The sequence below is a fragment of the Lagopus leucura genome, unplaced genomic scaffold (assembly GCF_019238085.1).
Source record: "Lagopus leucura isolate 7727_CA_CO unplaced genomic scaffold, USGS_WTPT01 Super-Scaffold_100019, whole genome shotgun sequence".
Taxonomy (NCBI): Eukaryota; Metazoa; Chordata; class Aves; order Galliformes; family Phasianidae; genus Lagopus; species Lagopus leucura.
Genome location: NW_024962273.1, coordinates 10,654,349 through 10,669,299, shown reverse-complemented (window position 1 = coordinate 10,669,299; position 14,951 = coordinate 10,654,349). Strand labels below are relative to the sequence as shown.

The window sequence follows — 14,951 nt, the reverse complement described above, 5'->3', positions numbered from 1 at the left end:
TTTCTTTTCAGGGAAAAAAAAAAAAAAAAAAAAGGCATATGTACTTTACAATACACCTCATTTTAAAATCAAACTGGCAGGCTTAAAGAGCTATTCTAAAGCCAGCTAAGATAGACTGAGCCAAGATGAAGCAAGCCAAGAAAGAAGACTATATTCAAATCATTATTTATAAATGTGAAAGTAAAAATGAGTAGCCCAAAACCAGGAAGACACAAACAAACTGGCAGCTGTTGGTGTACAAAGCAAACAAGACGTTTAACTCAAGCAGTTTAAGGAACCAGTAATGGAATTGACCATCCATCCTTCCACAATGGCAGCAGAAAGCCTGTAACACAAATTGGAATTCAAGGCCCAGTAACAGGCAGCACTGGCAAGCGCAGTGATGTGCATGGGCCATGGATGGGTCAGAAGGGACTGATGCTTCCTTCTATGCATAGTCTACTGTTCTCACACTTCTCACAATTACCTGGTTTTCCTGCATCCACAAGATCACGGTGGGGTTTTTTGTTTTTTTGTTTGTTTGTTTATTTGGTGGTTGGTTTTTTTTTTTGCTTCATTAAGTATTAACTAAGAACAAAATTGAGACAAAATATAGCGACTGCCCAATCTTTAGGAAATAGAAAACCAAAAATAGTACATAAAGAAATATCAAGATCTGCTCCTGATGTCAATTTTTTGGACTTCAACAAAAAACTGAACCAAAAACTCAAAACAAATTAACATGCAAATACCAGCAAGATTAGAAAGTACTCAGTCTTATTTTGAAATCCCTAAAGGTCAGCAGAGAGATGCCTACAAGTTCATCAGTTTCTGAAACAATGCTCATGAGCAAGATACTGCTTCATTCTGGGCTAGTAGATTTTGGCTTGAACCCTGATGCGACTCAGAATGTGTCACGGAGAAGACTGGGATAAAAAGTGTCTCTTGAGAAGTGATAAAGTTTCATTAATTTACACTAATCCACCAGACAAAGATGGAGAGGGACGTGGGGTATTTCACAAGGTACCTCATCTCCACACACACACGCACAGTCCGTAAATTAGTCTTACAATATCCAAAACGTACTTTGCTTTTGTAATAATGCAAAATGAATCAGTAACTACCTGAGTGGAAAAATCAAGGTTTTAAGGTTAAGTTTTCCAAGTACAATATACATGTTAAAATGTTCATTTACACAACGCAAATGTCTCTATTACATTTCCTTAAGCATTCCATCTGCAAACAAGAGTCTGCACGCGTATCCACATTTGCACATAGGACTGTGTCATTTAATCCCTATCATTCTACCGCTGACAAAACATTTCAAGACCAGAAATAACATAGCAAAAGTTCAGCAGACCTTTTGTTGTTGTTCTTTAATGCAAACAAATCCAACTCCTGAACGCATCTTTGCTTTCAAAGAGGTTTGTTTCCATACTCAGCTCAAACTGCAGATGCAGCAATTCATATTTTATAGCTGATATTTTTTTGCTCTTCTTAAAAGAATTACTTTAATCTGAGAGCAACAGCACAGCAAATGAACAGATAAAGTCTGCCCCAACTAGTTTCCAAAAAGCATTAAAGTGCTACCATTTAGAAAAGCCTTTGATCTAAGTTTGACATGCAAAGGTGACACTCTGCTGGTACAGAAAGTATTTTGGAAGACTCCATATAAATGTTTTCTGTTAAGAAATCATTTGTAGGCTTTTTGTTTGTTGGCCTTTTTTTGTTTGGTTCGTTTTGTTTTTTTGTTTTGTTTTGTTTTTGTTTTTAGTTACTGCCATTTTTACAACAATTAATGGATCAGAATCAACTTTGAGATGTCTAACACATGCCTAAATCTAGCAGGGTCTTCAAAAAAAAAAAAAAAAACACAAAGACAACAACAAAGGAACAACTAAAGTAATTAGTGATTAGGAGCAGCTTTGCTCAGCAGCACTGTTCTGAACCCTCCTGGGTGGATACTACTGCATCACCACCCCATGACTCAGAACAAACACAGGCTTCTTGAGATTCAGCTTGAGAAGAAACTGCTTTTCTACTACTCCAGAAATCACAGATCGTATATAACAGACCCACAACTAAGTTTAATCAGTTCTGTGCTGTGAATAACAATGCCTACAATCACACAAGTTATAAGCAGAAGCACTGGGATGATAAGGGTATCCATCATCATGGATCAGTTCATGCATTCCCTGGGTTTTTTCCTCAACTTGGAAAAAGAGAAAAATCCCAAAAGAGCCCCTGGGACCCCCGTAGGTGTACATGCGTCATTTGGTGGTGATACAGTTGTGAAGAATACACAGTTATTTGATTTGTATGTAAACCTATAAAAATATATCCTTCTTACAGTATGCAAGGTACAGGTTCCATACATAGCACAAATCCAACATTACCAGTACATGACCTGACTTCACAGCACAATTTCCCCTGATGCACACCCTACCCTTACCATAAACCATCAGTATATGCTATTGCTTGGTTTTGTATAAGATCTTCTGACTGAGCAAAAGCAGCACGGTGCTGCTCTACACCAGTATGCACAGGCAACTCATGCCAGCACTTGCAAAGGGATCAACCAAGAGAAGAAAAAAATCTACTACCTGGGCATTTCACTTTAAGCTACCATGTTAAGTCATGTCTTCGAGTTAAACCTTGTTGCTGAGGACAATGAAGAGCTTTAAAGCAGAGAAGAAAACAAGAACAGTCATTTCTTGTCATTCTTGAAACTGTTATCCAAAGCCTTCGTTAAGGCTCAAGACGCTCGATCTTTTGAAGTCCAAATTATTTGAGAGCAATGATAAATCAGACTATTTTCTTTTTGGAGCGTAACAAGTATTATTAGGAATCGTGCCACTGAGTCTGGAAACTGCCAATTGTTAGTTATAAACTTGTCAGTTTGGGGACAGTCTTGAAAAATTTCCATGATAAAACAAGAGGAGACTTCTCTGAAGTTTCTCTTTAGTCATATACAAAAACAAGGATTTAGAGCACAACTGTTACTTGGATGGCACAAGCTGTAAAACCCCCATCAAGACTGAAAAGGTTTAACTCTTACAGGCTTTCTGCCTACTGAACTCTTCATGACACTCTGGAGACACAAAGGGTCTGGGTTATCAAAACATACCCTGCACGAAGACACAAACTCACAGCACACAGGCAGAAGATCTATCCAGATTAAAGTTGTATACAGATTCATGATATGTTGTCACACAGAAGAGCACTTTTGCAGCATTTGCTAACTGAGGTGACACTACTTAAAACCAAAGAACCAACACTCTCCTCAGCTTGCCAGTGGCACAAGCCACTTTTATCTTGCTCCTCTTTTAAGATGCCTGGCTCAAAACCAAAACACTAAGGAGAACCAAGGGCAGAGCAGATGGGAACTGCCAAGTTTGCACAATGCTGGCTCCCAGCTGAGGGGAAGGTGCAAAACTTCTACACTGCAGCTACAAAAAGCCATGATGGGAGCCAGATTGCAGATTAAACAATGCTGAACGACATGCACATGCACACACACATACAGAGGAAAAGAAAACAAAGATTTGCTCTTGTAGTAGATACTAGTAACCTGCAACAAAACAGAGGTATACATGCAAAAGGAACTTTTGCTTTCTGTTCAAAGTTCATCTCCTGCCCACATGCTATTTCCAGAAAAAAGATCACACTTGGATCTGCTAATTTTCATTTCTAAGAATATAAAGTTCTGCCTTCTCTACACTCTGCAAGATCAGGCAAAAGGCCCCTCTCCACACCCTCATCTGAAAGGCACAACAAATTGCCATCTGAAGGCTGTTTTTTGCTGTAACAAAGAGAAACAAAGATCACAATGAGTTTCAACCACTGATTAAACTCATCCAGGGCTCTGGCTGTGGTGTGCCACAATGCTATAATCCTTTGTGAACCCTGCTCCCCTCACCAAAAAAGAATCCTACAGCAAAAGAGATGAGCTCTCATATTTAAGGTAACAAAGGCAACAAAAAGCAATTTTTGAAAGTCCATCCCCCCAATCTTCCCCCCCACCTCACCCCAGCAAGTGACTGGCTGGTTTCTATTACAGATTTTATTTTTTTTTAACCAAACCACATCTGTATCCAGTGTAGTCAAATGGGAGGAAAACAACCCTAATTTAAAAAGTATTTTGCATAATGACAATAGAGCATTTAATAAACTAAAAGTGAGGGCATACCAGAGGACAGCTCCCAGAACAGACCTCCACAAACACCATTACAGTCCAGGAGAGGATCTGTACATTGCATAGGCTATTTCATAAATTAACACAAAACATTCAGTGTTTCTACATTAGGGGAAAAAAAAAAAGAATTTTTGAAAACTATGGAGAAGAAAAGAAATGAAAAAGAAAGATCAGCAAATTAAAAAAAAAGCTAAGGATTAAAACAACTTGGAACTTTCATTTAATCTGACACTGACTTCAATACAAGCGTTTAGGCCAACTTCATATACTGAGAGATCATGAAGGATAAAGAGCTGTTCATGATTCTAAACCAGTTCACCTTCCAGTCATAAGTTTAAGAGCCAGTTCTGGAGATGGTAGACACTTCTCCCACTAAATATTAAATTGATGCATCAGTAATAGGAAGGAAAGAAAATACGTGATAACAGCACAGCGGCACTTCTCAGAACACCACATCCACATACAAGCACTCATCAAGGATACTAACACAGTCCCATCAAACAGTAATAGATCCCTTGAAAAGAGACTTCTAACAGGAAAAAATTGGTTGGGCTGGGAGGAAGTGTCTTCATTATGTGTAGAAGGCCTTGTTTTCAATCCCTGTCTGCCTCAAAAAAAAAGTTTCCCAGTGATTTTGTTTTGCTTGAGAAGAAGAATAAGCTTTGACAAAAAGCCAGACAGCCAACCAGACTGCAGGCCTTCCCAAACTAGCAGGCTCAGTGTTCTTGAAAGAAAAAACTTTCCTCCAACTGTTTTAGATGTAAACATCTCAGTTAACAATAAAGAGAGAGAGCTCAGGTTTAAAGAGGGTGACTAAATGCTCCTTCCCTAGAGATCATTGTTTACTGTCCTCATTTTTCTGCCATGTGATCATCTCATTCAATTCTCTTGCTGCTCAGTCTCTTCCTGAAAGCATTTGGCAGTTGTGACCTGAGCTTTGGATGGAAAAACACAGCAAACCTTTACACAACACGGAGTAGGAAAACACAAGCCCTGCTTTTGTAATCTGTGCTCAGGTCACCGTCAACCAAAAGCGCTGCTATGAATAGGAAGACACACATGCAATTCTGTGATTAGAAATCAGTCATGAAACCAGAATAGTGCCATTAGCAGGGAGCAGCTTGAAGAGAAAGTGAAGAACACCCCATGGCATCAAAATGAGCAGGACAACCATGCAACACTTCATGCAGGTCACCAGTGAACATGGATGAGAATCAGTAACACTTTGAGAACAGACCAGGTAGAGTGGTACGACTGTAGACACATCTCAGTTACATAGAGAGACTGCTTACCCTCAGTTTTAGTAGTAGTACCATCTTTAAGCAAATTAAAAAAAAATAAGGCAAGGATTAATAGGGAAGAATTATTAACATTAACAGAAATGGGCACTATATATTAGCTAGAGAAGTATGGTAAAGAAATTAACACGAACAAATGCAAGAAGTTTGAGCAATAAATTAGAGCTTGATGAATCTGTAGAAAAGGTTACAAGTTTTTCTTCCCACATACATCTAATGTTTGTCAAACCCCACTTTCTTTGTTTGCCTCACCATTTCTCTCATGGAGACGCAAAGATAGCAAATATCCCTGCTGGCTCAAAAGGAAACAGACAGACTCCTTTAGGAGCAGCCATGCTTGCATAACATGAACAAACACAACACGTTTCCTGGTTTTCTCCTTCAGTGCCTTAAGAGCAACAGTAACACTGTACTCAGTTTCCAGGCTTCAAGGACAAAACCAGCTTTTAGATTTTCTTCCCCACTTTCTGTTCTTCTTTGTGACATACATCAGTGCAAAAGCATATCTGCCATTGAAGCCAGCACACCGTGCATCTAAAGGGTGGCTGTGTCCTTAAGTTCTGAAAGCACATTCTTAAGCAATCAACTCCATGGATCTGTATTAAGTGCTCACTGCAGTGCATCTAAATCTTGAACTAAATATGAACTAGCAATATAAATCAGAATAAAACATGAACTTCTGAAGCAAATACAACCAATACATTAAAGACACTATAAAGGACTTCAGATATAGAAGAAATACATCTACAAAGGGAATCTATAAAAAGCATCCTTCTTTAATCTGAAATAAGATCAAATGCTCAACACCAAGGAAAAACTACATTTCAGCTGACTCAAGGAAGGAATGAAGGCTATCTGCACAGCTAAAATCAAGAACACTGACTTTGACACTCACTAGGCATCCAATTTTTCTCCTTCTTGCAAAGGTAAAAAATCAATAAAAACCTCAAGAATTAGATTACTATGCAATCTGCAGAATTATTTGGTGTTGGTCACTGCCTTGTACTTCCTACTTCAGCAAATTAGCAGCATCATCTCCAGGAGAGAAAGATCAAATGCAAACTTTGCTGTAAGAAACACTGGTGGGTACCTGACAGCGATACACAGTGCTTGGACAAAATAGCACAGTGTGGCTATAATCCAAGAAGAGTCAGCAATATCTTACATCCCAACTGTGTGATGAAATGAGAAGGCCTGCTTTTCTTTGCTTCTGTATCTTTTACAAAATAAAGTAATCAAACTCAACAAAGATGTACTCCTCAAAGCACAGAACAATCCATGGAAAACAAGTGTCAAGGAAAGGAAGGAAGGAAGAAGAAGAGAAGGGAAAGAGACAGAAGGAAATGTCAGAAGTAATAAAGCACTAAGCATTTTCCTCAACAGCATCATGGAACCAGAATAAGATCTACTTTTCCCCAGAAAGAAGGCTGAGACTATCAAAATAATTCACAAAAATGGAAAGTTGTTCCAAGACAGTTCCTTCGCAAATTTTTTGCTTAATTCCAAAAAGCAAGAGATCACACATGTACACCCAAGAACTGTTAGCCATCTCAGAGAAATGTTCTTCCAGTTACAGAGTTGGACATTCAAATCAAGTTACCTAGGCAATTCCTGAGAGTAAAGAAAGCTGACTGCGACAGTAGAACATATAGGTTTACCTAGTGATGCATATGAGCCTGGGGGCAGGGCTGCAGCAGAACTGAAGGGGGTGGATGCTCCAGAAGATGTCACTTTTGACTTGGCACTAGCTGCTGCATTCACATCAACGTCACTGCGGGATCGCTGCAGAGATCCTGGTGTTGACACAGATTTTGTACTTACTGTAGATGCTGCAGATGGGAGTGGGAGACCCAGATTAAAGAGATTAATTTTTTGAGCTGTGTGCTTCAAAGAGCACAGCAAGCAGTTTAACGTACTATTTTTAACTCTCTCTAATTGCACTGAAATACTTAAAGAATGTCTTATCAGGGTAATGTGGGTTTCTCCACAGTGACTGAAAAGACATTTCAAGAACTTCATCAGACACTAAACCTAAATGACAAGAAAAGGCTACCAGGCCAGCATTACAACAAAACTCAGGCAGAGTACCCATCACCAGCTTGTGAGCTGCCATCTAGAAAAGACTCACAAAGGTCCTTCAACCAGGTTTTATACATTGCTGGAAGTACCTTCCTTCTCAAAGCATCTTCTCATGAGGATCACTGTTCCCACTATTCCATGTTATTTACCCTCTGAAGCAAAAAATTTGCCTATTTTGCTGCAAGCATGCATGCATTTGTGGGCACAATAAAGTAGGCGCCACACAAAATTCTCCTTGGATCCAAGGTGTCAGCAAAGTATGCTGACAGGGGCAGAAGGTGTCTCTGTTATGTTCTGTATTCAGATGTACTACTTAGGTTATTATATGCATATGCTTAAGACAGGAAGGTTGTCTGTACTTGTCGACAGGAAAATACAGAAGCATACAGGCTTGGGTTGGGTACCTGAATGAAGAAAACAAACACGCCTATTGAATAAGGAAACACTTTTTTTCTTATGTATTCCCTTGTTGCTGCACTTATAAAGCAAAATCAGCAACTCTTGGTCACACCCAAATATTCTACTCGTAAAAATAGACTAATCAGAAAGCGAAATTTAACACTGTAGGAATTCTGTGCATACAGTGCTTCCAATGAGTGCTGAAACCATAAAAAACAAGTGAGAGAAAAGTGTAAGGGTGAATGCTAGGTAGACTACCTAGCTGCATGTACTAGCATCAGTAGGAGTCAATTCCAGCTATTTCACCCCTAAACTTACCTTAGCTACAATTTTTAAAGCATTTTAGCCTTCCTTCAGGTGCAAGCAGCAACAAAATACAAGCTTTTAAAGGCATCAGTGCATCAGATGCCAGTGTACAAAAATGGGTGTACAACCCAGAGCTGATTAAAAACTACATAATAAGGTGCCATTTTTAAGGAGTAGTAAACAGAAAAGTTGTCCTTTGCACACTATAGTACACAAAATACTCATTTTACTTCTTCACAATTCCTCAGCAACATCTCACCGCATTTTCAGCTCCTATTCTCACCTCTTGATGTAGTACTTCCAGTAGGACTTCTTTTGGCAGACAGTGGACGGCTGGAAGTTAATATAAGTATTTATTAAAACAAAACTGATATATCACAGTCAGCAGTAACAGTGCTTCTCTGTTCCCTCAGTACATAACTGAGTTAACAGGAAGTTACTTATATTCAGGAAAGACTAACAAAGCCTACTTTTTAAAAATATAAATACAGCATCGTTATGAAATTCTCTGCGAAAGGACTAAGGACTTATGTATGTTAATTGGGAAGTGATCATTAAGAACAGGCTGTAGGTTTAAAAGGTTGTATCAACGTGATGGGTATTTTTCAGGTATCTTCAGTTGCAGATATTTGCAGCCGAAGTTGATCATCTCTTCAAGAGAAGCAAGAACACATACATGTATCAGATGTATGCATTTTATTTTAATATAATGTAAGCTAGATTTTAGTATAATCAAGCTTTGAGGCCACCGATAACCAGACGAGATAAGCAAAGCACAGAGTACCCAAAGCAGCTCCTGTGAATTTGAGGAAGCAATCACGTTATCTCTGCAGTTGTTTAAACCAAGAGAGAGGTAACGATGCCCAATGACTTACTTGAGACTCTCCTGGGAGCTGGAGGAGGAGCGATCCGACTGTGGCAAGGACACAATGCTGTCAGAGTTCTTCAAATGTGACTGCAGGGCCTTCTGGTAGGAGGACTCCAAGGTGTGGTACAAATGGTCTGCCTCTCTGCTGAAGTGACTGTGGAAACCCCAGTAACACCTGGGAACAAGGCACGATGCTGTTAATACTTCCTTGTCACATTTTAAAAGGTCAGCGAAGCACAGGTACAGTCAGAGCCTTTTTCACTAATGGCTGCTTAGCAGGCTGCTTAGTCCAGACATTTCAATCATCCACAGCCTCCATGCACTTAAGGCATAACACTGAGTAACAAGATTGCAAGAATGACAGCCTCACAGAAGACAAACAAAAATAGCAAAAAGGGGAACTTACCACCTGGGGCTCTGTACAACATAAATTACCAAAAAAGCTTTGTCACAAAGGAAATTCTCATATCCCTCCAGCTGTCTACCATACATAAGTGACAGACCGAGACTAGAACCATTACCAGAATGAAGTTAGCATAGGACTAGCTGATCAACAGACAGTTCAAAAACAAGCCAAAAGCAGAATACACATGCATGGGTCTGATTCAGGAAATCACCAGCAGGTGCTTTCTTCCTCAAGTTTAACAAATAGCTCTCATGCATCACTGCAGAGAGAAATCTTTTGTAGAGTTAAGGCTGCTGACTATCTTTTGGGAAAATTAAAGAATAAGATGCTTCAATACACTTCCAATCAGTACCATACTGAAAGTAAAAGAGCATTTAAAGTAGGAATTCCTCTCTGGTCCTCATCTCCTGACTGATGCTAAAACACCATTCATTCTCATCACAAAGGAGATGAAGTCTCTCAGCACTTTTCAGGGGCCAACTAAGGGGCAGTTTGAGAGCAAGACCATTAGCTCAAATGAATCAAGAATTGTTTGTATGAGACAGTCAGTTCTCAGAGAAGTCACATGCGTTCTCACAGCAGTAAAAGGAAACAAATTTCTGTCTTACACACAGTAATGCTTAATTAAGAAACATGGGAAAAGAGAATTAAGTTTGTTTTCTAAGGTTTTATTCCATTTTCCTTGCTGCCTTTTCAGCTTAACTAGTAGCCCGCTGTGAAACCTCAGTGGATGCTGTATTTTTCCAGTAATGCAAACTTTCCCTTTCAAAAGGATTTCAACAGTCCTACTGTAAAACACCTCTGCCTACAATATAGCATTTAGATTAACAAAATATATTGTTTAGTGATTTCTTATTTAACAGCATCCTCTTTCTGAAGAAAGATGTCCCTGTTGTCTTCTAAACAGAAGATCACGACCCCAGTATAAGAGCACACTATCCTAAATACAGACATTGTAACAAATGCAAGGGATCTTCAACAGAAAAAAACTAATTACATTCTCTGTACACACAAAGATATTGTTTCACTGTCAAAAATAATTCCTCTACTTAGATAATATTTAGCAGCATACCAGCATAGTGACTTTTATTTCAAGAATAACAAATACCACATTATTGTATGTAGGTAAAAAGAAAAGAAAAAACAACAGAATAGCTTTCTTGCAATCACTTCATATGACATCTTCTACTACCTATTCCCTTTGAAAGGGAAGAAGTGCTAGCCTCAGTTGCCAGAACATTACTTGCCTTTCAGAGTCTCCAACATGTAATACCATAACTCACAACATAAAGAAAGGGAAAGAAGAAAAGGTAACAATAGCTTCTACTTACTTTCTTGCTTCTATCCTGGCTTCAGAGTCTGCATCATGAATTCCCTTCTTTATTGTTTCAGCTAACACTGATATGTGTCTGAAATAAGAAAGATACATGGTCCAGCAATCCAGACCAGCACACTACTTTTACAAACAACTAACTTGGCTTTCCCTAGTGTCCCTGAACAGAGTTCTTCCCATTTCCACTCTGTACATTTTGTAGCTCCTACTCTTTTAAGTCTGTTTAATTTCATTCACACTGCTGAGTAGAAAAAGGCAAGTAGCATTCTTCATTGGTCCATCTTTAGTCAGGTAGTTGAAACTGCCTGGGTCTGAAAACACTTTTCTCAACCCTTATGATGTCTGGTCAGCCAAGGGCTAAAGAAATTGGGTCCCAATAGGTATCCCACAATTTCTTCTACTGTTCATTAGTCTCAACTACTTTACAAGCCTCAGATGCTCCTGTTAGATGTATAGCAGCCATCACCTCATCTTCTCACTTTAAGGTGCAAAAGGAAAAAAGATTTATCAAGTTCAGAGATTCGTTCAGACAGGTTTTCTAGGGCTGGCGTAAGAAACAGACTTGCTGAACTCTGGCTGCCAGAACTACATGGATGAACTGCAAACATGCACACACACACAGATGCTTTTCTTGCCACAAATATATTTACTAGAACTATGTGAATCTCACCTCTAAGACTATTCTTTCTACAGACCTCACCTCCCAGACATTAATAGGCTAGAATTAACTCCTCTGTTTTCAGAGCTTACCTTTCTAGGGAGTGGGTTTGCCACTCCTGCAGCAGCAGGTCTAAAAATTCAAAACAGCGCCTGAGAAGAAAAAGGAGAAGTGTTGAGTTCTCAAAGTTAAGAGGCACACTGACTTCATCATATCTGCCTCTGCACAGTAGTCACCTTTTGTTATGATGGTTCTCAGGACATTATAATTCAAGAAGAGCCACAACAGAAACATCAAGAACTCTACAAATACTGTCAATAAAAACTGCAAAGTAACTGGATTCATCTCTCTAGAGGGTCTCAACAGAGAGATGTAAAACAAACCAAAAGGCACCCTTAGATACTGGCAAACATACAAATTAGAACCACCCTGTACTCACAAGAGTTCAAGCTTCACAAGGAAACTCTGCATCTTGCTTCTTTTCAGCTTCGCTCTTCATCATTTACAGAAAGGAAGGCATTTGTGTGATGTGATTTTTTTCAAGTTTTCTCACAAAATTCATCAACTACAAAGACCTTTTCATTTAACTAGAGAAAAAAAGAATCAATCTGTATGGCACAAGCAATAGTCTCCCAGCAAGGCTGGCAGAGTGTACCACACCTTGGTTTTAAACGTAGAGGGAGCATGTACTCCCCAGCAATACCACAGAGCAGCATCTCTGCTGACAGGCTCAAAGAAAATACATCACTGCAAAGATTAGTAGTGGGGAACAAAAGCATGTCTGTGGAAAAAAACAATTTTAAAAGCTAGTGTGACATTATAGGTAAGCAGAGAGATTAAAAAACATGCTTCTTTCAGAGAAATTGCCTTTTTCTCTCAGTGATGCTGCATCTTATGTATAATAGCTGATTTTGAATTCGTTCCCAGCTCACTGGGGAGAATAAGACGAATTTTCTGGAGCAATGGCTGTAACAGCTCTTTCCACAAATAAAAACAAATATGATTTTTATCTAAAGTATACACGATTCTATTTACAGGTAAACTACAGCAGAACTTCAAACTAAATGCTCACCTTCTAACCGCAACAGACTTGGAGGTACAATTGCTGGTTATGATGGGTATTAGTCGGGGGATGTGTGTATGCTAGAACAAAAGAAAGAACAAAAACAGGAAGAAAACTTTATAGTTCTGTGGAATGAAAAGTAATTTGCAACAGCCACCTGAGCTCTGTATGCTTTTTTTTAAAAATTGAACTGCTAAATAAGGAAACAGTTCTGAATGTAGACAGATTCTTCAATGTATACATTTTAACAGTAAAAATACTTTTAACAGATTTTATTTTTTCTTCTGTCAAAGAGCTGGAGTCATTTCAAGAGGATCTGAACAGTCAGTGGTCACAGCTTAAGAGTTGTCAGGCTATCTGCAGGTTCCCTAGCAGAAGCCACCTCTGCAACCTAACTGTTTTAGGCAACATATGCTATCTCTGAGGAGTTTTATAGCATATTAAGTCTGTATTGCAAGTCAAGATTTAAAACCAATTCAAAAAATTTGCTCATCTCTGAGGGATAGAAATACCTCACTCTATAAAGAAACATTTTTCTTATCACTTCTGCCACTTTTTCCTGCTATGTAAGAATGGCTTACCTATCATCATCTACCTACACAAGGCTTTATTACAACTGGAGACAGACAAGCCTAGCTCAATCAGAAGAGTAGATTTGACATTTAATCAAATTTTCATGGCAGTAACATCTGTATTTTCTCAGAAACAGCATAGCATTTGGAAACAATGAGATGTTGTTCTCTTTTGACTGATACTTACTCGAATGATTAATCTAACTGCTACAACACCAGAAGTGGCCATGACTTTGGCACTATTTGGAATTAGATTAAAAATTGTTGGCATAATGGCTTCTGCCCCATGATCAAACTTGTTTCCCAGAACTGATGATAAATGTCTGTAAAACACAATGAAGTCATACTGTTAAGAGTGCTGAGGATTAAGCAAGTCAGATTTCTACAGAACATAACATCAGCACATATAATATCTCACTCTTCACAACTGTCACCTCCTCTCCAACTCTAAAGGACAGAGCAATTTGTTTTTGAAATAGTTCCTTTCATTTCAAGTTCATGTTCCTCGTTGAACTGAACTGTGAGAAATATTTTCTAACAAACAAGTGTGACAGTAATAATAGAACTATTTCTCCAGACTTGTTAGTTTCTTTGAAGTGATCAGTTTTGCATTCATATGCATGAATTTCCACAAAAAATACTGTTAGAAGCACTACAGGCTTTTTCTTAAATCATTTCATTAAGAATAAAAAAATCAAAAATATAGCTCAGTCTGAACTAGAACAGAACTCATTTTTGCATCTCTCAATCACTAACGGTTAAAACTCAACAATATGGGTTTGTTCAACTACAAGAACATGGTTTTAAATAGCCATAGCAAAATTTCAATCCATTAGTTAATTCGTGTGTGTCTTCTATCCATCATCTGTTCCATGTTCCTACAACCCATTTCAAGCATGTTTGGAAAGTAAACTTACCCCAGCGTGATACAAGCTTCCCGCACTACCTGAGATCGCAGGTCTTTAGCAGATAATTTAAATGCTCCATCCAGGAGCCGTAAGTGTTGGAAGAAGTTATCGTATTCTGCAGCTCCAGCCAACAGTAAGGAGCGGATCTTTTTCAACTGTTGGCATGACAAAACAAAGCAGTGACTGTTAATGAGCAATGTACAGAAGGACACTTAGGTTCAGAGCTCGTGTGTTGCTCCCAGGGTCTCTGTACAATCCACTTGTTAAAGAACACCAAGCAATTTTATTTCAGACCTTACATATAATTCACAGGTTAACATAATAAGAATACAAAGTAATATAAACACAGTAGCTGATACAGCAATCCACAAGTATTACATATGGCTTCTACAACTGTATTGTTAATGACCCAAACGTTACTTCTTAAGCCAACAGTTGTCAAAGATTCATTTTTATTCCTCTTAGTATCGACCTACTTACAATAGTTTCTAAAACATAGAACCTCACATAGCTACCTAGCTTCTTTGAAAGATGGGTTAACTCGAAACGCTTGACTTACACTCAGATCTGAGTTGTACTGACTTATATCTAGAATTTGTTCATTGACTTCATTAAAGTAAATAATTATATGGGCCTATTAGAAGTGCAACCCTGACCTTACTAAAGCAGCATATTTTCTAGTGATACTGGGACCACAATTTCTTCATAAAGAGTTTATTCTGGATATCTCCATGTGACCTCATGAACACAGTCCCTCTATTCAAGCTTACTACTCTCACTACAGCAAAGAAAAATGAAGCTGAATCAGCACAAGCTGATGCTTTCCTGTAATAGATGACTTGACAGACATGTCATAGCTGCTGTACCAGTGATCAAAGTCTACTATA

General features: G+C 38.6%; 1 protein-coding gene across 17 annotated transcripts in view; it reads right to left on the bottom strand.

The window, feature by feature from the left end:
• Positions 1–14,951, bottom strand: part of CLASP1 (cytoplasmic linker associated protein 1) — a 155,319-nt gene that overhangs the window by 69,591 nt on the left and 70,777 nt on the right. For all 17 annotated transcript variants that reach the window (XM_042878002.1, XM_042877984.1, XM_042877987.1 and 14 more), the window contains 8 exons: positions 14,074–14,219; positions 13,344–13,479; positions 12,594–12,664; positions 11,614–11,673; positions 10,862–10,939; positions 9,132–9,299; positions 8,540–8,589; positions 7,131–7,301 (listed from right to left, as the gene is read on the bottom strand). In XM_042878002.1, the coding sequence (XP_042733936.1) occupies positions 7,131–7,301; positions 8,540–8,589; positions 9,132–9,299; positions 10,862–10,939; positions 11,614–11,673; positions 12,594–12,664; positions 13,344–13,479; positions 14,074–14,219 (880 nt within the window). The remainder of the gene's footprint in view (positions 1–7,130; positions 7,302–8,539; positions 8,590–9,131; positions 9,300–10,861; positions 10,940–11,613; positions 11,674–12,593; positions 12,665–13,343; positions 13,480–14,073; positions 14,220–14,951) is intronic.